This window comes from Mustela nivalis (genome assembly GCF_964662115.1).
Source record: "Mustela nivalis genome assembly, chromosome: 15".
NCBI lineage: Eukaryota > Metazoa > Chordata > Mammalia > Carnivora > Mustelidae > Mustela > Mustela nivalis.
Genome location: NC_139034.1, coordinates 29,463,488 through 29,485,197, shown reverse-complemented (window position 1 = coordinate 29,485,197; position 21,710 = coordinate 29,463,488). Strand labels below are relative to the sequence as shown.

The window sequence follows — 21,710 nt, the reverse complement described above, 5'->3', positions numbered from 1 at the left end:
CACCCCAGAGAGTAGGGAGGCCCCTTCGGAAGACTGAAGAACAGACAACAGGATTACAGAGTTCTCTTGAAGGCACAGAAATTAAGGGGAAGCACTGGCAAGGAGAGAGAGGTCCCTGGAGACCCAGAAACTTACCAGCCAGGCTGTGAAGTAGGAGGAGATGTCTCTGAGGGTTCAGCTCAGAAGCATAGGCAGATTGCCAAATCCGGCCAGTGCTTAGCCCCACATCCTGCTGGTAGGACCATGTCTTCCAACTCTCGAAATATCTAAAATCAATGGAGAACTGGATCAAATTCCATGTATAATGGAACCTAGACCCAGATAACTCATATTCAAGGAGTGGGGATTATGCTCCCCCTCTCTGAGAATGGAATATTTACATTAATTATTCAGAATTCTTCTACAAGGGAGATTAATCTCTTTTCTCCCATTTGTGTATATAGTCAACCATTTGTTTATTTCAATATGAAGTCATGGGTACTTATTTTACCCTATCGAGTACTGTTTTTTTTTGTTAATCAAGCTGTCCCAGGATTGGCTTTTGGGAACTCTTTCAGTTCCGTCTGTGTCCCTTTGACGTATCTGTATCTATGTAGGTGAATTTTTGTTTTGTTTTGGTTTTTTAGCACTTCCTTATTTTCTGGTAATGTAAGATGCTGCAGGTTTATCTTGTATATTTCCTGCCCTAGTCCTAGAGTCAGTCATTTCTTGAATGAGCCCTGGTTCCTTTTAATGGAAGATAGTGTCAGAAACCAATATCTGGCCATAGTTGTTAGTGGACTGTCTTTGCTTATAAGCCCTTTCAGCTGACAGAGCAAGGAATATATGTGTATGCTAAGTTTGTATATATGCATATAAATATCTCTATATGTAGCCATCTGTATCTATATTAAGCCAAACATGAATTTATTCTGATGTTCTCAACTCTAATCCATTACCACATCTTTCCCAACAGTGAGAAACATGGCTCCCACCATCTGTTATCTATTTATTTAGTCAGTTCCTGTGTGTGTGTGTGTGTGTGTGTGTGTGTGTGTGTGTGTGTGGAGTGTAGCTGTATCAGAAATTTAAACTTATTCCCAGGTAGGAAACTACTGTGCTTGTGCACAGTTCCTTTTGCCTTTAGTCTTGCAGACTCTTAATTCTTTCCAGTTATTTAGGTTAGCATGTTTCTATCTAGCCCTTCAGTGAGGTTGTATATACAACTGTAATACAGTTAGATGTTCTTGTCATGGTCAGCTTTCTTACCTGGAATCCCTGACCTCTTAAATGGTATTTTAAAATTTCACTACCCTTTAACATACTTGTAATATATGAATTGTTAGACAAATCATACTATTGATCAGTGGTCACTGGACTGTTTATGTAGGCCAGTAGTTCTCAAACTTTCTTTTGGTCTCAGGACTCCTTTATACTCTTAGAAGTACTTAAAATCCCTAACAGTTTTAGTTTATGTGGATAATATCTCTTTATATTTGCTGTGTTAGAAATTGAAACTGAGAGGCTTCAAAAAATAATAAACCCACTATGTTAACACATTTACATTTTTGTGAACAATAGCTATTCTCTAAAACAAAAAAATTAGAATAATATTGTTTTACATCTTTACAAATCCTTTATAGTTGGTTTAATAGAAGAGGGAGTCTCATATCTGCTTTTGCATTCAATCTGGCATGAAATGTTGCTTTGGTTGAAATGTATAAAGAAAATGAAGCTTCACACAGACAAAAAGTTGGAAAAAGAATATTTTAATAGCCTTTTGGATAATTGTGGACTTTTTTGATACAACTGCAAAACTCAACAAATAGTTATTCCTTCAAGGTCAGTTGTACCATGCAATCTGAACATGTATCTGAGTTTTTTTTTAATGTTCTGTTACATTAAAACCCATTGGTCTGCCTTGCACATTGAATAGATCTTTTATGATTTTATAACATCATGCATTGGCCACTTGGAAGATATTGACTCAATGAATTATGCAGATTCTCCTGATGTTGACACATTTTATCATACAGTATTAAAATCACATTTGTTAATATTGCTACCAATCTCATCAAAAAACAATTATTGAGAAGTTATCAGGCTTACTATGACACATAAAAGGTTTACAGATTTCCAATTTTAACTTTGTAGTGTGAATTTTATCATTAAACAAATGCTGTCAATATTGAACTTCCAGGGGTAGGCTCACTTTGTTCTTTTTTTTTTTTTTTTTTTTTTTTTTTTTTTTTTTCAAGGAAATGTGTGCCAAACACCCAAGTCTAAGAAACTATAAATTCTATTAATGGTTGTTTAAGTAAAAATAGTTTTCTGTGGAAAAAAAGCTAGTTTAACCTACAACTCAATCTTACTAGTGCTTTTGCTTGAGACAGCCATTATGCTGTAGTAATCATTTATATCCTTTATCAAAGACATTTAGTGAAATTGATGGCAAAGAATATGCTGGTAGTATACTGGAAGACTTTAAACTGGTAGTGTCTTGCCACTCCCTTGATTCATGCTAAGACATCAGTACTTTTATTCACCAGTGCTTTTATCATCAGTCGATGCCATTATAAAAAAAATGAAGGGTGCAAATAATGTCTTAGTATTACTAGTAAAATAGTTTGACCTAGCATATTGTCTAAAGGGATGTGAGGACCCCAGGGGTTCATAGACCACACTTTGCTGATCATCAACTCAAAGATAATAGAGATATTCTAGACTAACACAATGAAGCTCTTTAAGGGATACGTGTGTGTGTCTGAGTGTCTTATTATCAGCGTATTTGGTAAGTACCCCAAAAATAGTTGGCTAAGAACTCCTATAGCTGTGATTCTTGATTATTGCCTATTTACAAGGGAGATTGGTAGACATACAGTGTAACTATATAATTTGTCTTTCTTTCTTTACAAAGCTGCTATTACTTCCCACTTTGTGATTATGTTCCTGCAATAAATAGTCATATCTAGCTAAGTGAAGAGCAGGTTGGGACAAACAGTAGAGTTATAAGATGGTATTCTTTATTTCTAGAGGCAAGTAGCAATGTTAGTATACTGATTTGGTTTCTAATTCAAGGACCTACTATTGTACTTACCAATGTTTTCTAGTGAATATACTGAAATGTTTACAGTTTCAGATTATAACCCTGAACATACATACAGTACAAAAAAAAAAAGGAGCAAGAAACTGAAATTGTTTACCTTGTAATAACCATCTAGATGGTCTACAATTGAAAATGACTCAATTGTTTCTCTCTGTGATACTCATTTAGCCTCTTTGTTCAAGAAAGTTATTAACTGGATCTCTTAATCTCATTTTTCAGATAAATTGGTTACCTTTTTTCTTGACATTACTGTGGTTTAAAATTTCCATAACAAAAAGTGAAAAATGATCAAGAGGAAGACATGAGGAATAAGAACCGTTTAAATGAAAATTAAACCTAGTGGTATGAAATAATAAGGATGCCATAAAAACGATATTAAAAACCCAGAGCAAATAAATATGAATTGCTTAAATCCATTCATTTATTGTACAAGCAGACAATTTCAGTATTTTCTGATGGGTTTTATTTTCTCAAATTATATTGCTAAAGTCCTTTTCATTAATCCATTCCAAAATGAATAATTTAGTTTTGTTCAGTTCTGTTCAGTTATCCAATCAGTTGTTTTAAGTATTTCCTATCAGAATAATTTGGTATCATGTGTTGACATTTCAAACACAGTTTTCTTATTTTTTTTCTTATTTTTTATTTTTAAATGATTTATTTATTTGAGACAGATACAGGGCGAGAGCATTACCAGGGGGAGAGGCAGAGGGAGAGGCAGGCTTTCTGCTGAGCCAGGAGCCCGATGTGGGGCTCGATCCCAGGACACCAGGATCATGACCTGAACTGAAGGCAGACACTTAACCACCTGAGCCACCCAGGCACCCCTCAAACACAGTTTTTTTTTTTTTTTTTAAAGATTTTATTTATTTATTTGACAGAGAGAGATTACAAGTAAGCAGAGAGGCAGGCAGAGAGAGGAGGAAGCAGGCTCCCTGCTGAGCAGAGAGCCCGATGCGGGACTCGATCCCAGGACCCTGAGATCATGACCTGCGCCGAAGGCAGCGGCTTAACCCACTGAGCCACCCAGGCGCCCTCAAACACAGTTTTAAATGATAACCACTGAGAAATAAAAATTCACTTAAACCCTCATTGTGGTTTATCAGCATCACTGCTTGTTTTCTCTGATCCCAGGTTATAATGCTGTCAGAAGCTATTTCTAAGTACCTTTCAAAATCCTTCCTGTCTAGATATCCACCTCAAATAAAGATAAATGCCTACAGTGGAGTATTGATTCATATCCATGAAAAGAAACATGATAACTAATTAAGTGCTTTCACAAATAGTTTTGTCTAAAAGCAGTGATTTTTTTTTTTGGTTATCTGTCAGTGAAAAACTTAATGATTTTAAGGATTTGGGATTTTAAGGATACTTGCCTACTCAGTTTAATAATATCTAAAATTCCAGAGTTATTAATATCTAAAATTCCAGAGATTTATTTTGCTTAAGACTATATTCCCTATTAAATCTATAGTAATTTCTTTAAAAAGTATTATTTACTATAAACATACTGTATATGTATATAGTGTATATGTGTGTATGTGTGTGTATGTATATTTACTCTTTATATATAGTAATTTCTTGCTAAAGGCCGCATGCTTATCTACACATCAGTTCCATGTGTAGATGCTGTTATTCCCATTTCATCCATATGGTCATACAGCTTAAACTGGCAGTGTGGAATTCAAACAGAAGGGCATCTGAATTCCAAAGCCCAGATTGTTAATCACCACTTCTGTTTTTCCATTGACCCCTGATAATCTATTCTCCTGGATTTTCCTTCTACCTATTTGCTCTTTCTCCGTCTCCATGATTCTCTTTTCTTATCCTTATCCTTATATACAGAAGACCCTCTTCTCCTTGAACACGTTCTCCCTACTCACATCTTTGTGACTTCAGAAAGCATTTGTATGCCATTGACTCCAAAATTAATGTAATTGGACTGGATCTTACTTTGGAGCCTGTGTACCCAATGTACTTGCCCTACTTAAATTTTCTCACTTGTTCCCTATCTTTATTTCTTATCTCAGTGAATACCATTACTATGCATATGTCGCCCAAGTCAGAAAATTAGAAATCATTCTTTTTTTTTTTTTTTTTTTAAGATTTTATTTGTTTACTTGACAGTGAGAGAGAGAGCACAGGCAGAGGGAAAAGAAGGCTCCTACTGAGCAGGGAGCCCAATGCAGGACTTGATCCCAGGACCCTGGGATCAGGACCTGAGCTGAAGGCAGATGCTTAACTACTGTGCCAACCCAGGCACCCTTAGAAATCTTTCTTGACTCCTCCCTCTTCCCACAGCCACCTGAGTGACTTTTCTAAGAAACTAATCACATCATAAGAATGCTTAAATTTTTTGAGTGGCTCCCATAGTCTTTCATATAAAAATGGAGTTGCTTAGCGTGGCATGAAGGGCTCGCCATGTCATGGTCCCTCCACCTCTAAAGCATCATTCCTCATCATTATTGTCCTCTCACATTGCATTTATTTCAAATCTTGAAACCTTGTCTTAGCTGTGCTATGGGGAGTTAAAAGTAGGCTTTGTCTTATGTTGTAGGCATCGGTCCAGAGTGTCAACAGGGAAGCAACACCTCTTCTGAGGCTGCAGTGGTGGCAGCATCCCTAATTAGCCAGAGAGTCCCTTTGGGTAAGATGACTTTGCCAGGGAGATTTGGGACTATGAGACCTAAGCCTTTTATGAAGGTTCTCACCCCACTGTCAAACTTAGAGGTTCTGGGTTTAATTTTTATTAAGGAAAATCTATTTTTTGTAAACTTCGTAGGCTTTCTGATTGTTAATCCTCCTAATGGCTTCTCAAATGATCTTTCTAAAGTACAATAATTATTGTGTCTCTCTTTTGTTTAAGGCCCTATTAATTAATTTTGAACATTTTATATATTTTAACATACATAAATTTTAACATTTTGGGTATTTTTATTACTTTTAAACATGGTTCATGTATGCAATTTGCTTTTGCCAGAGTAATTGTCTTTCTTGTATTTCTGTTTTCAGCTGTGAAAGAATTATTTCCTCTAGGAAATTTTTTTTTCTTTTTTTAGATTTTTATTTATTTATTTGACAGAGAGAAATCACAAGTAGGCAGAGAGGCAGGCAGAGAGAGAGAGAGGAGGAAGCAGGCTCCCTGCTGAGCAGAGAGCCCGATGCGGGACTCGATCCCAGGACCCTGAGATCATGACCTGAGCCGAAGGCAGCGGCTTAACCACTGAGCCACCCAGGCGCCCCTAGGAAATTTTTTTTAAGTAAACTCTACCCCCAGTATGTGACTCAAACTCATGACCCAAAGATCAGGAGTTGCTGGGCACCTATCTTTAGGAATTTTTGATTAAGGTGTTCACTTGCTGGACATTTGAAATACTGGCCCATCTATATAGCTATATATAAAAAGTTTTAAACATTATTTGCTTCATATAATTATTTTAAAAATATTAAAGATATTTTAAAAAAATAATGTTGGACATTTAGTTATTAGTAGTTGTTGAGATGTTTCATTCTAAAACCATCCACTTCCATATTCAGTGGAGGTTTTTCCCCTGAAACTTCTAAATGCTTATGTGTCTATACATGTATCTACCACCATCCTAAAATGAAGCCATTCCTTCTGTTTGACTGGGACACCAGAAATAGCATCACTAAAGTTTTCAAGGTATTTTTATGTTAGCAGAAATAAGTGAAATACTTAGGTCATATTCTTTGTCTCTAATTCTCTATAAAGAAACAATGACCAAAATCTTTTTCTCAAGGTAAATGATAGACCAATTAAATCTTGATGTTATTTAGAAACCAGGTGGATTCTTTGTAACATGTGCCTTGGGGAGCTGACAGTCTGTTTCTATTGAGCTCTTAAGCTATGCACTTATTTTTATTTTAGGTGATGCAAAAACTTTCTGGATGGAGCTGGAAGATGATGGAAAAGTGGATTTCATATTTGAACAAGTGCAAAATGTGCTGCAATCACTGAAACAAAAGATCAAAGATGGGTCTGCCACAAATAAAGGTATGAAGCGCAAAAAACTTTCAGTACATTTAATGCTGAATATTAACCACTGGCAATGGAGTACAGTTCTATTTCCAGTATTCGTTTTTAAAGTCAAATAGTTTCTTTTGTTTTCTAAGAGCCTACCATGCATCCTGTTTCCTTCATGTTTGTGCTCTGCTTCCATAAAAACTTGCTTTTACCATATCCATAGATACTTTATAAAAGTGGGTGAAGATGATCACTTTGAATAATAGCTACTGAATTTATCTCTTTTTCTCTCAGGCTACTTTATTCACCCCCAATTTATCTTTTCTTTCTCTTTGTAACCCTCTTGAAGGGTGATTGGTACTGCAAAAGTAGTATCTGCTCATTGTACAACATTTAGTACATATAGAAAAATAGAACAAAAATTATCCATCACCCTATTACTCAGAGACACCTAATGTCTTTTAAAATATGAAAGTACATATAATTATTCTGCCTGCTTTAAAGAGAACTTGACCTACTAGTCTTCTGAAACAATTTGTATTCTACATCGGCAGTCAGTTCTGTTAGCCAAGTTTTAACTTTTTCTATTTCTTTGTTTTCAATCCTGGTTGGTTGTACAACATAAGATTTTTATGTAGAAACCTCCCTCTTTCCTCTAGGACATAAGATTTTCAAGCAGATTTTCTTCTGGACCATTTTTTTTTTTTTTTTTAAGATTCCATTTATTCATTTGACAGAGATCACAAGTAGGCAGAGAGGCAGGCAGAGAGAGAGAAAGGAGGAAGCAGGCTCTACACCGAGCAGAGAGCCCGATGCGGGATTTGATCCCAGGACCCCAATATCATGACCTGAGCTGAAGGCAGAGGCTTAACCCACTGAGCCACCCAGGAGCCTTTTTTGGGCCATTCTTAATACGTTTTCTTGGATGTTCATATGACATTAATCTTTTGTTTGCTTGTCCAAAAAATAATACTGTTTTTCATTTTAATGTTCCTTCTCATTTGTTTGTATGTCTAGTTTTGAATCCAGGTTTACCACCTCCTTGCTGAATGACCTGGAATAAATAGTGGTTTTTGAGTTTTGTGTGTGTGTGTGTGTGTGTGTGTTTTGTTTTGAGAGGGAGAGAGGGGCAGGGAAGGGTAGAAGGAGAGGAAGAAAGAGAATCTTAACCAGGCTCCATGCCCAAGGCAGAGCCCAACACAGGGCTTGATCTTACAGCCCTGAGATTATGACCTGAACTGAAACTGAGTTGGATACTTAACTAACTTAAATACCCAGGTGCTCTTGGAATAGCCTAACTTCTAAACATCAATTTCTGTTTCTAATGCTGGTGATCATTCGAACCTGTCAGAGGAGTTAATGAAGACTAAATTAAATACAATCTGTAAATTGTTTAGCACAGTAGCTGGCAGCATAAATGAAAGTGATGCCGCAAATGATTGTTTTCATACTTTTTTCCTTTCCTTAACAGAATATGTCCAAGCGATGATTCTCGTGAATGAAGCAACCATAAATAACAGTTCAACATTGATAAAGGGTATGTGCATTTCTAATCCCAATCTTGAATGTTCTTTTATTTTCTTGACTTGAAGCAGGCGTAATTGACTTAAGTCTGTTCGATTACCTAAAGATAATTTAACATGTAAGATCTATATTGGTAAATTACATGAATGAGTTTCCTTATTAAATAAAAAGTTCTACCTATAGGAAATAGGAAATGCACATTCTTCTGAATCTCTACAGAAAGAATGAACAAATATATCTCTTCTTTAAAAAATTCTGAGACTCCAAACTACTACAAACCCACTTTGTGAAAAACAGTATTAGATATAGTGTGGCATAGATAAGTTGTTGTAAAAATTTTATATTTCTGGATTGTTGTTATACCATCAGTCTTGCAAACTGTAAACTAATTCATTTTAGAAGGAATTGATCAAAGATAATGTACCAGAACTAAGAAGAGGAAAATTAAAGTTATTTTATCAGAGTCACTCTCCAATAAATCTTAGTCTATCTCCCAATTTCCTAAAATTTTGAGGAAGTACTTTACTGCATTTTATTTAATACTGCTAAATATTGTTAACAAATTATAATAATTTTAAGTGTCATAATTTGGAGCCTTACTTACAGGTTTTAAGTCTCTGAAAATATAGCCCACTATCATCAGTCTATTTTAAAGAAATCTTTTGTTATTCAAAAGTATCCTCAATTTCAGTAGCTAATTTTACTTCTAGTTTTAAAAGAGTAGATTCTTTTAGAAAATAGGCCATCTAAGTATCTTTCAGGAGCACTTTAATCAAAACACTCAAGAGATTATACTAGTTTTGTGAGAAAGAGATGTTCAAACTCAGGAGGTGGTAAGATGAACTAATTCTAAAATTTTTTTTTCTATCAGAAACAATTTATTTCTCAGTAATAGAAAGTAAATTGGGTTTTGGGGTTTTTTTTTTTGGTAATAATTTCATCAATAGAAATATTGCCTATTATAATTTGATACTTTTATATAGTTCATTTGAGATGTAATGAATTTATCAAAGTAAAAATATGTGTTTGCCAGGGGTAGAGCAGTATTTGTTACTAAATAATTGGGGAGTTCTAGAATTGACATTGTTGGCAAATGTAAAGGATTAAAAGCTTCGTAGTATTAAGTTTCATGTTAGTATTTATTTTAAAAAGAATATTGAGACTGGGGAAAACAAAAGGACTTGGTGTTGAAATCAAAATAAGCTATCCCAGATCCAAACTGGACTGCCCAGACCACTAATTACTTTCATTTTCCTTGCTTGTGTAGAACTGTAAATATGTGCTATATCCTCAAACAAAGGATTCGATACTCTTTTCTTGAGAGGAGTTATTTTAGCTTTCCTCCTTATCTAATGATTAATTTTAAAATCTCCATGTTTTTTCAGTAAGACTTATTTCTAATTGTGCTTATATACCTTTATTTTATTTATATTTGTTAGTATGGATTTATATGGCTCATACAAAAGAAATTAGCTGGGAAAAAATCAGAAATTCTTAATTTGTAAAACTTAATTTTTAATCCAGAATTATAGCTCTTACCAACTACCAGATTTTACACCTTTCTTGATAATTGAAGAGGGTAATTATTTTCCAATTAGCGAGAGAGTGACCTTGTATTATAACTTAAGCTATTCTTTTATTAAACTTTTTTTTCTACACTTTTTTTTTCTGCACTAGAGGACCAATGCAATTTAATAATCTAAGGCAGGATGAGAATCACTTTTTTTCTTAAAGTCCATCAGTGCATAAAAAAAAAAACACATTTAAAAAATATCTTTAGGGATGCCTGGGTGGCTCAGTCAGTTAAGTATCTGACTCTTGATTTCAGCTCAGGTCATGATCTCAAGGTTGTAAAATTGACCCTCATGTCACACTACACTGGGTGTTGAGCCTGCTTAGAATTCTCTCTCCCTCTCTCCCCTCCCCACCCCTCCCATCTCACACTCATGCTGTCTATAAAAAAAGGGGAAAAAATGTACGTGTGTGTATGTATGTATGTATATCTTTAAACCAAACATATCCATTTTTCTCTCTTTTTTTTAAGATTTTATTTATGTATTTGACAGTAAGAGAGAGCATAGGCAGAGGGAGAGGGAGAAGCAGGCTCCTGCTGAGCAGGGAGTCCAATGCTGGACTCGATCCCAGGACCCTGGGATCATGACCTGAGCCACCCAGGCACCCTCATATATCTATTTTTCAAAATAAGAACAGGAAATCCATAATTTTTCTCATTAAATACACAGCTTATTTCTATATTGTAGTCATGATAGAGAGTAAGAATAGATGAAGTAGAAAAGACGAGACAAGACATGGGATGAAATTAAGCACAGAAAGATAGACTAAGTAATATGAAAAGTCAAATGGAAATATAAAAAGAGGTACCCAAATACCCCACCCTCCAAAAATGAAGGTAGCATTTGGACAATGAGAAAGCAAAAGATACATAAACTTTCCATTCTGTGACTTTTAGTAATGATTTTTTTCTATAAAATACAAGCAGAAGTAAGGATACCCAGAGTTCAGGCCGAACTAGATTTTTCTCCAGGAGGTCTCTTCTATCCTAGGTCTTTTACTTTATCCTATCTTACTTTCTTAATGTTTTTGAAGATATTGACACCTTAATTTTTGGCTTAATTTTGAAATTTTACTGTGTTTGCTGATTTAAGAGCTCCATATATCTCTAGTAAAGATACTATTTAGATATTACAATAGATGATTTTTAACTTGGTGTACCTGTTACTCATGTTTTTATTTTCTTCATGTAGATCATACATCTGTGACCCAGAATGAACAGGAAAACAAATCAGGTTCATTGCCCTCTACATCATATGAAGACTCCTTTCCAGAAGCCTGTACATTTCTGTATGTATTCAAGTTAAATTTATTCATGTTGTTAATACTTCCTCTCCCAGAAGATTTGCTCTTTCTGATTATTTGACGCAAGAGTAGATAGAATCTATTAAACAGATTTTTTCCCATCAATAGCTTTAAAAGTTGTAAATTTTAGTATTTTATGTAGGATAAAGTCTCATGCGTCCCTTAAGTTGCTTATTTGCTAATATCTCTAGGTAATAAAGTCTTAACAGTAAAATTTAGTTTAAGATTTCTTTGTGTAGGGGGTGCCTGGGTGGCTTAGTCAGTTAAATGTCCAACTCTTGATTTCACCTCAGATCACGAGCTCATGCTCAGCAGGGAGTCTGCTTGAGATTCTCTCCCTCCTCTCTCTCTGCCCCTCCCTCCACTTGCATACTCTCTCTCTCAATAAATAAATAAAAGATTTCTTTGTGTAAATCATTAATATACTGAAATCTACCAAGTTGGCAATTTTTTAACTAAAAAATTACTTTTCCTGGATTTTTTATTTTTTTAAATTTTATTTTATTATTGTTGTTTTTTAAGATTTTATTTATTTATTTATTTGACAGAGATCACAAGTAGGCAGAGAGGCAGGCAGAAAGAGAGGGGGAAGCAAGCTCCCTGCCGAGCAGAGAGCCCAATGCAGGGCTTGATCCTAGGACCCTGAGATCATGACCTGAGCCGAAGGCAGAGGCTTAACCCATTGTGCCACCCAGGCACCCCTTACATTTTATTTTTAAGGAATCTCTACACCCCATATAGGGTTTGAACTTACAACCCTGAGATTAAGAGGTGCATGTTCTTCCAACGGAGCCAGCTGGGTATCCCTGGATTATTTCTTTTAAAGAAGTGTTGGAAAAGGGTAAACAGTATTTCTTTCAGTATCAGTTCAGCTTCTCAAATACTTTAACAGCTCTAAATTAGTATCAGAAAGCTTATGAGAATAGGTTAAATTTTTCTGACCCTTTCTTTCACCTTTTACCATTTCAATAAAGATTCCTTAGCATAAAATTGTATAAGAGGAAACCTGACACTCTCTCAAATAGTCTTCATTTTTAGTATGTAATGCCAGTACTAAAACTTTCAAGAACGAGTTTAAGGTAAGTTTCTGAAAGTGTTTTGTGCTAGCCCTAAGGAATAGAATTTCAAAAAACAAAAAGTGTCTTTATAGAGAAAGTTCTTAAGTTAACTGCCTTATTTTGTTTATCCTTTCAGCTACATATTAAATTGACAAAAATATTGTCAATGTAGAACTTTTTTTGTTGTTATTCCTCTAGGGTTTATGAGACTTCTAGATTGACTCTATTTTACATATGATTTGCACTTGCAAGTATTAGAGATTTCAGTATAGTTTGAGTCTAAAAGACTCATAAAACTTATTTTACAATACTTTCAGAGAAACCTAGAAATTCTGATCTTCTTTATAGCTTAGTTTCATTACTTTTTTTTTATTCATTACCTTTTAAAAACAAGTTCAATCACTTTAAATCACTGAAGAATGAGATTTTTTTTCATACAAATTACCACCAGTCTCCCTTCTTCTATTTATTTTATTTTATTAAAAATTTTATTTTAAACTTAAATGCAGGAGTTGGTTTTTTTCTTAAATGTCTCTTCTTGGTTTTAAGTTCATTTTCCTGGCTTGTTAGAATCCTCTTGAATTTTGAATCTCCTTTTATATTGTCTTTCTCTTTTAGCTTTTCTTCTTCTACAAATATACTAAACGAGTTTTCTAGTCTTTATTATAGTCACTAAAAACAGTATTAGATAGTACAGGACCAAAGATAAAACTTTCTGGTTCACTGCTCTTTCATTACTCTTTAGAAAGAACTGTTGGACCAACTCTGTATTTACTTACCTCTACCACTCTCCCACCTACATTTGTCTATCTTACTGGCAAGGCTATTAGAGGAAATCAAGATTTACTGCATTAGCATTCAAAATCATGCCAGACATTATCAAACCTTGCAAAAAAGGAAAATGAGTTTAATCTGTACTTTTCTTACCTAGTCCATGTTGGCTTTTCAAATTCTGAGTACTTAAAAAAGCACATCCTTGATTCTCTCCTCTAGAAATTGTTTAGAGATCAATATTAAACTAGTCATTCTTTGCTTTCTGGAAAGTTCCCTTTTTACCTATTTTTAAAAATCAGGCAACATTTTCTCATTTTTCATTTATATTTGAAGTTTTTTCAAGAACTTGAGATGATTTTCTTGGGCCTGGATTTATAAATATGTTTAAATTAGCTGTGTAGGACTCCTTTTAAATTATCACACTTTAATTTCTTCATTTAATTTTTGTTTGGTCTTTCCAACTTGAGGACAGTACTTACGGATGGAAAAGATGAAGACACAATTGATTTTGAGCTCTTCTTTCTGTTATCAGTCTTGTTCTTTCTTTCCCCTAACAAATTGTCTACTTGAGTTTCATTGCTGTCTTATTAGAATTTTGGGGAACCTCAGTTCTTAGTAGGCTTGAACTTTTCTGAGACTTTTCAGACAGGTTCACATCAAGACATAGTATTCTTAAGTGGTCATTTTTTATTTTGTACATGTTGTTTAAAAAATCTGAGCTTCCCAAATAGTTTCTCTAACTGCTTTTTCATCTCATTAGGATTATTTGTCATTACATAATCAGAACTTCATTTCCTTAGAACCTGAAGCTCTTTTTGTGCTTGTATTACCCTCAGAGGTTTTGTCTGTGAGATCATACCTAACTTTGAGTTGAACTTGCTGAGATCTCTTCAAATAAAGGGATATATCTCTTTAGGCTCAGTGTTTTCTTCCTTTCCCATTAAGAATTCCAAGGCCATGTTTCATTCTTGATCAAAATTAGCTTTAAATAATTCCTTTTAGGGGCACCTGGGTGGCTCAGTTCATTAACTGTCTGCCTTTGGCTTAGGTCATGATCCGTAGGTCCTGGCATCAAGTCCCACTTTGGACTCCCTGCTAAGTGGGGAGTCTGCTTCTCCCTCTCCCTCTGCTGCTGTCTCGCTCTCTAAATAATTCCTTTTTTATTTCCTCTGTAGAGTATGAGCTTATTACTTACTCTACTTTCAGTAATTAAACATCCAGAAAGCCATTAATGACATACGCAGACTAGCATACTAAATGGGGAGTAGTTTAAGCCAAGGGTTTTCAATCCCAGCTGAGTTGCTCAAGGTCATACAACTTGTCAATGACAAAACCAGAGTGAAAATCTTGGGTTGATAAAAAACTTGCCTTCTGTGTTTTGTTCTGTAGTTGATTTAAATGTCTTCTTTTAATTAAGCTATGACATAGGTAAATGTAGAAACAAAAATTTTATTCCAGTAATAATTCAAAGGTGTCTGGTTTTGTGATGTTAAGAAACCTGGCTTAATTCTTTCTTAGGTACTTTGTCAGGAACACATACTTACTTAAGCCAGTTTAAGTAGTGGGACTTACTAGAGATATACCAGACATGGAGCTTTGGTTAACATACATGGTGGAAATAGGCTTGCCCCACTGTGAAAAGACAGAGATGTGAATTTAAGCCATTTTGCTTTTCACATGACATGCATACAAACACCCAAAAGAGATTTTTTAAATGGGTGCATGCACACACATGCATCCCTAACCTAAATATAAACACACGTAAATAAAGCAAGGTGTAAGAACAGAAGATGTAATATAGCAGGTTATATAGTTGGAACTGGGGAGTCAGTACCTGAGATCATGGTCAGCATTTTTTAGCTCTGCTTCTCTCCATCTGTTACCTATTGGTTCTTCTTTTCCCACATAGTCTAACATAGCTGTCCCAGCTAAGCACTGTGTGACTTCTAGTGCTAGTGTCACCTCATGGTTTGAGTACACTGAAATTAAAAAGGCTGCCTTTCAGAAGAGGATGAGCAAAGAAAGGATTGAGCAGAAAACAAATGTATCTACGACAGTTAAGATAACTATAGTTTATACAGGCTTAAAAAAAAAAAATTGGCCCTTCAGTGGACATCAAGGATAGAAAGACTTTTTATCTCAGTCAGACTTGCCAAAAGCTAGGACCTTTGTTGGTAAGTCTCTGAAGCCTCGCAGTTCAAGGTATCTAATAACCAAACAGTTCTCAGGCCTCATCCAAACTGAGCAGCCCCTATCCACAAACTAGCCAACAGGTGCAGACAATACCATACTTACCTACTTATATCCTTTGTTTACCTCGAGCATTTTTATATTTTGGGGAGGTCAGGAACTAGGTTTACAGCACTATGCATAGGATTTTTTTTTAATTTTTTGTTTTTTTCTAGTAATGTATCTTCGTCTGTATAAGAAAGTTAGCCTTTCTTACCATAAAATGGGATTGAAACTAGGTTACTTTACTTATAGAGCTTGTAGTAAGTTGGTTTTCTTTGACTTTATGAAATGAGGCACAGATAAGAAAAGAATCATTTCTAAGCATATCAGTGTTTCATTTCCATGTTTTTCTATTTCTTGTTTTCTAACTCTGCTGCAGTATAAGAGGTACTTCTCCCTTTGTTAACTGCCAAATAAGTCAAGCCTTTTTACCTCTTAATTTTAATTAATTCAGTCACTGGAAGAGTACACTTAAACCAGCCTAGCTAACTTTTTTGAAATCTTAAATTCCAAATTACCAGTTTTACCATCATATTTACTATTACAAATTTTGGTCCTGAGTAGGTCTAACTGTGTATTGTTCCAGTAATGACTAACTTGGAGCTGTACTTATTGTCACATGAGGAGATTATGTAAAAATACATTGTAAACTATAAACCGCTTTACAAACATTAGTTATTCTTTAAGAACTAAGGATAACTGGGGCGCCTGGGTGACTCAGTCGGTTAAACATCTGTCTTTGGCTCAGGTCATGATCCCAGGTCCTGGGATTGAGCCCCACGTCAGGCTCTCTGCTCAGCAGGGAGCCTGCTTCTCCCTCTGCCTACTGCTCCACCTGCTTGTGCTCTCTCTCTGTCAAATAAATAAAATCTTAAAAAAAAAAAAAAAAAGCAAACGAACAAACGAATAAACAAAGGATAACCCAGATACATTCTCCCTCACATATACCCTAAGTTAATCTTTTCATATTCAGAGAATAACTTTTTAGGTCAGCAAATTAGTGTTACATATTTCCCTTTCCCACAAAAAGCAAAGCAGGAACAGAAGAGCATAGTTGAAATAGGGAAAATCAAATAAAAAGATTTGGAGAAAAGGGTGCCACAAAAGCCTGTCTGAAACATAATTTATTTGGTTAAGGCAAGTTAGAAAGGAAAATGAAACATTTGGTTTACTGGTTATACAACCCTGTAGGTGTAAAAATCACTTGAGAGTGAGTAACCTATATCAAAACAAAGAACAAAGCTGCGAGAGCCTAAAAGAATTTATTACAGTGAACATTGAAGGGAGGTTATTTCTCAAGTAGACAAATAAATAGAAGTGCTCAGGATTTGGAGTATACTATGCTTTATAAAAAAAAAGTGGTAGGAAGGAAGGTAGCTCTTAATAATAAGAGAAAAACAATTCCAGGGACATGCTATAAAAAACAAGGAAATATTGGATACCAATATAAACAATAAAAATAATACTAAAGTGGACTGGGCTAAAGTAGATACAAGTTAAATGGAAGAGTAAAGCAAAAGGTACATTATAGAATATATTTCTTACTATGGAATATGCCCCCAACATTATCCAAAAATACTAAAACAGATTGAAATTATTTAAGGGGAATTAAAACCTTTTATCATGATTCTTCATTTTTCCCCCGCCATTGGATTTGCCTTAATCTTTTAGCTACATTCTCATCTAGTATTTTTTCAACTGTCTTTTCAAGAAATTTAAAAGATCAGAAGCACAAAAAAAAAATACAGCAAAACCTAAACACAATCGAGAATTAACAGCTATTAACATTTCATTGTACTTGTTTCCAGTTTCTTTAAAAATATGTAGAGAGAGACTGTCTCTTTGATTCATATCTAACTTCTTGCCATGACAAGTTCCATTCGCCTATCTGCCTTCCTAAGAGCATCACTATCATCAGTTATTTCTCTAGTTAATTTTTTAATATTTATATAGCCACAAACAATATGGTACTATCATAGTTTTAAAATGTCATGGAAATATTCATACATGTGTCATCCTGTTTTTCTTAGTGTTATCTTGAGATCTAGTCATATTGCTGTGTATAGATCTGTTTTATTCCCTTTAACTCTTGTGTGGTTTTTCATAATGTGAAATACTACATTTTTTTAATCCATTTCTTTAAGGGTGGGTAATTAGATTGGTTTTAAATATTTTCTATTAATAAATAATAGTGCAGTGATCAGTTTTATCCTAGTCTTTCCTCTTTTTTTTTTTTTATATATATTTTATTTACTCATTAGAGAGAGAGAACGCTCAAGTGGGGGTAGTGGCAGTCAGAGGGAGAGGGAGTCCCCCTGCAGAGCATCGGGAGCCTGACGTGGGACTTGATCCCAGGACTCCAGGATCATGACATGAGCCAAAGGTAGTTGCTTAACCAACTGAGCCACCCAGGTGCCCCATCCTGGTTTTTCTTTTAAGAAAAGTGTTTGTTGTGAAAGTCACCTATTAAGGAGATTAAAGATGTAATCTGGAATCTATAAGATTATTCAAAATGTAGAAGAAAAGGACAAATGGATGAGAAAAAAAAAGAGAATGATGAATAATTACTGTCCTAAAAAAGAAGCTACTATCAGAAAACCAGTAACTACAGTGAATGCTATAAAAATGCTTTCAGGATCATCCCTATGTTACAGTATTCTTTAGAAAATGTAATCATTTCAAGCAAAAGTGGTAGGATTGGGGTCAGTATGCTGCTGTTCATGGTGGAGGAAATCACAACATCTAAACTAGGATTCAAAATTGCTCTGACAACTCTGAAATTAAAAATACGTATCTTTTCCATTTATAAATTTGGTACTTATAAAAATATGAAATGTAGCTACTTTCAATATATTAAAAATATAATGTAAACCTGCATTACAAAACCATTACTTTTGGAAAAAACTGCCATATTTTATTCTGAACTAAAACAAAAACACTAGAAGCTGGAATAAATGAGACAGAAACAACAAAAAAGATAACTTCTGAGTGTGAGAAAATATCAAGTGTGGAAGTAAAAGCCTTCATCAAGTACCATAGTAATGAAAATTACTATTAGAGAAACACTCGTTAAAAAAGAAGTTTTAGGGGCGCCTGGGTGGCTCAGTGGGTTAAGCCTCTGCCTTTGGCTCGGGTCATGATCCCAGGGTCCTGGGATCAAGCCCCACATCCGGCTCTCTGCTCCGCGGGGAGCCTGCTTTCCTCTCTCTCTGTCTCTCTGCCTGCCTCTCTGCCTACTTGTGATCTCTCTCTCTGTCAAATAAATAAATAAAATCTTAAAAAAAAAAAATAAATAAAAATAAAAAATTAAAAAAAAAAAAGAAGTTTTAGGGGCACCTGGGTGGCTCAGTGGGTTAAAGCCTCTGCCTCCGGCTTGGGTCATGATCCCAGGGTCCTGGGATGGAGCCCCACATCTCTGCTGGGCAGAGAGCCTGCTTCCTTTCCTCTCTCTCTGTCTGCCTCTCTGCCTGCTTGTGATCTCTGTCAAATAAATAAATAAAACCTTTAAAAAAAAAGTTTTAGTATCTATTAAAGTATAAGTACGTTAGAAATATTGAGACAAAAGCAAAAAAATAAATAAATAAATTAGATCAGCACCAGACTTAACCCCTGCAGATGATCAGAAAACATACCATCCACATCCCCTTCTGGAAAACACTCTCATACATCCTCTTGCTGACCAAAAGATGAATCAGAATGTAAAAATTAGGATTGGGGAGGACATAGTATTTAAGATATGGCAGTGGCATGGAAACCATCTAAATAAGAAGTTAACCATAATAAATTCATGAGTCCTTAAACTCGGCTATGGAGTCCCTTAATGGTATGCAAAATTTTATGTTTTGCAGAATTTTTTGTGCTATATTTCTAGGGAGAAAGTTTATAATTTTCATCAGATTATGAAAAGGGTTCATGACCCTAAAAGTTTAAGTGTCACTATGACAGGGGCGCCTGGGTGGCTGAGTGGGTTAGGCCGCTGCCTTCGGCTCAGGTCATGATCTCAGAGTCCTGGGATCGAGTCCCGCATCGGGCTCTCTGCTCAGCAGAGAGCCTGCTTTCCTCTCTCTCTCTCTGCCTGCCTCTCCATCTACTTGTGATTTCTCTCTGTCAAATAAATGAATAAAATCTTTAAAAAAAAAAAAAAGTGTCACTATGACATATAGGGGTCTTAAATAAAATTTTAGCAATTCTAATCCTGAGAAAATTAGAAGAGTGAGATGACCAAGTGGAATTTATACTAGTCAAGCAAAAGTGATTTAGTGTTAGAAAATCCATTATTTTAACAAAGTAAACCATAGGAAGAAAAACTTAACAAATGCCAAAAGACTTTAACAATGCAATACCAATGATTAGAAATAGAATTTACTTTAATGTGATAGACAGTATATTTCTCTAACATCTATATCCAATGTATTGATGAAACTCTAGATGCATTTTCTTTAAATTAAGACAGGAATGTCTGCTATCATAATTGTTATTCAGTATTTTCCTAGAAATCCTAGGTAGTACAATAGAATATCAAAGAAAACATTATTGAAATATACACAGTAAAATTATTTGTAGATGATCTTACCTGCCTTGAAAATTCAAATGTAAAATTATTGAGCTAAAATAAGGGTTTAGTAACAGTCACAAAAAATAAAAATGTGGAAGTCTGTACCATTCGAAAATGTGGCATAAAGGCCCCATTCACAATACCAAAAAGTAAATAAATGGGACTAATCACAAGAAATGTCTAAGTGAGGAAAATTAAACCTAAAAATTTAAATAAATGGATAAACTTACTATGTTCCTTGATGGGAAAGCTATAAATAACAAAAATGCTAATTCTTTCCAAATAAATTTCTAGATTTAATTTAATATGAAATCCAGTCACTTGGATTTTTTTAAGTTGCCAAATACTATAAATTTAATCTCAAAAGGCAAAAAATCAGAAAGCAGAACATGTTCAAAAGGAAAAATAGTGACAGAAGATTTCCCCTGATAAACCTCAAAATGTTCCATCAACCTATGGGGAAAAAAACACATTGGTATTGGTTTGCATCAATTGGTAACAGTTGCATTAGGAGACAGAATAAGCCTAGAAATAATAGAACATTTCATGTATTTATAAGAAGGTAGGCTATGATTAAGTTAGTAAGTCAGAAGTTACACAGTAAAAATGACTCTGGAACAATTGGATAGCATTTGGAAAATTTAGGTTAGAGCTTCATAGTACATCAGAATAAATTCCAGATGAAACTGGACTCCCACCTCATGCAAAAATTAATTATAAAATTAGAGTCCTAATAAAAATTTAAAAATAATAAGATTTGATGTCTTCTCATGACGTTATCATGGCTTTATTCATAACATTATTTGCACTTTATTATAGATACTTAGTTGTCTGCCTAAAATGCAGGCTCCTTGAGATCATAGAGCTCTCATCATTGTTTCCATAGCACCCAGTGTATAGCAGGCACTCAAGAAATCTGGTGGAAGAATGAATGAGTGAGTGAACAAATAAACCCCTAATAGGAAATTGGACAAAGCATATGAATAGTTAACCAAAGGGGGGGAAAAAAGAGACCCGTAAACATAAAATTATGGTCAAATTCTCTGTTACTTAGAGAAAAACATTAAAGAGGTAATAAAGTACTGTTTTTCATTAATCAAATTGGTTAAAAATTTTAAAATAATTATATCAACATTCATATGGTATTAATTGGTCCAGCCTTTTTGAAAAGCAGTTTGGTAGTCTGTATGGGTTAAAATGTGTGTACCTCCTGGCACCATGATTGTGATCTCTAAATGTTATTTCTCATTAAGCAGGAGTGGCTTTGGAGGAATGGCTGATTCTAGACCTGAGACTTCTTAGGACAGAAAGCAAAGAAAGCTATCAAAGACTACCAAGTGTGTTAGAAAAATGTAGGAGCAAACTTGGAGGAGCTCCCACTGGCCAAAAATCACACAATTTGAACGTCTAAAGGAATAATCACTGTGATTGATTTAAACACATTAAAACATGGATTAAAAATCCATTGGTTCCTGATGACATTTTAAAAATCAGTCACTTTAGTAGTTGCTAGGATACAACTCACCATGCTGAATTCTAGTAAATAAAGATAAAGAATCAAGCATTTATCCTGCTTCTCCTGTATTCACTGTATTTCAGATAACCCAAGAGTTGATGAGG

The 21,710-nt window shown here is 34.7% G+C and overlaps 1 protein-coding gene across 12 annotated transcripts in view; it reads left to right on the top strand.

Annotated features, from left to right (window-relative positions):
- The window catches only part of LOC309849217 (histone-lysine N-methyltransferase SETDB2-like), a 93,351-nt gene that overhangs the window by 7,489 nt on the left and 64,152 nt on the right, over positions 1-21,710 (top strand). For 6 of the 12 annotated variants that reach the window (XM_082701527.1, XM_082701526.1, XM_082701520.1 and 3 more), the window contains 3 exons: positions 6,975-7,100; positions 8,542-8,607; positions 11,360-11,456. In XM_082701527.1, coding sequence (XP_082557653.1) covers positions 6,975-7,100; positions 8,542-8,607; positions 11,360-11,456 — 289 coding nt within the window. Of the gene's footprint in view, positions 1-3,303; positions 3,428-5,642; positions 5,733-6,974; positions 7,101-8,541; positions 8,608-11,359; positions 11,457-21,710 lie in introns of those variants that run through there. The other 6 variants (XM_082701525.1, XM_082701523.1, XM_082701522.1 and 3 more) reach the window with 3 other exon arrangements.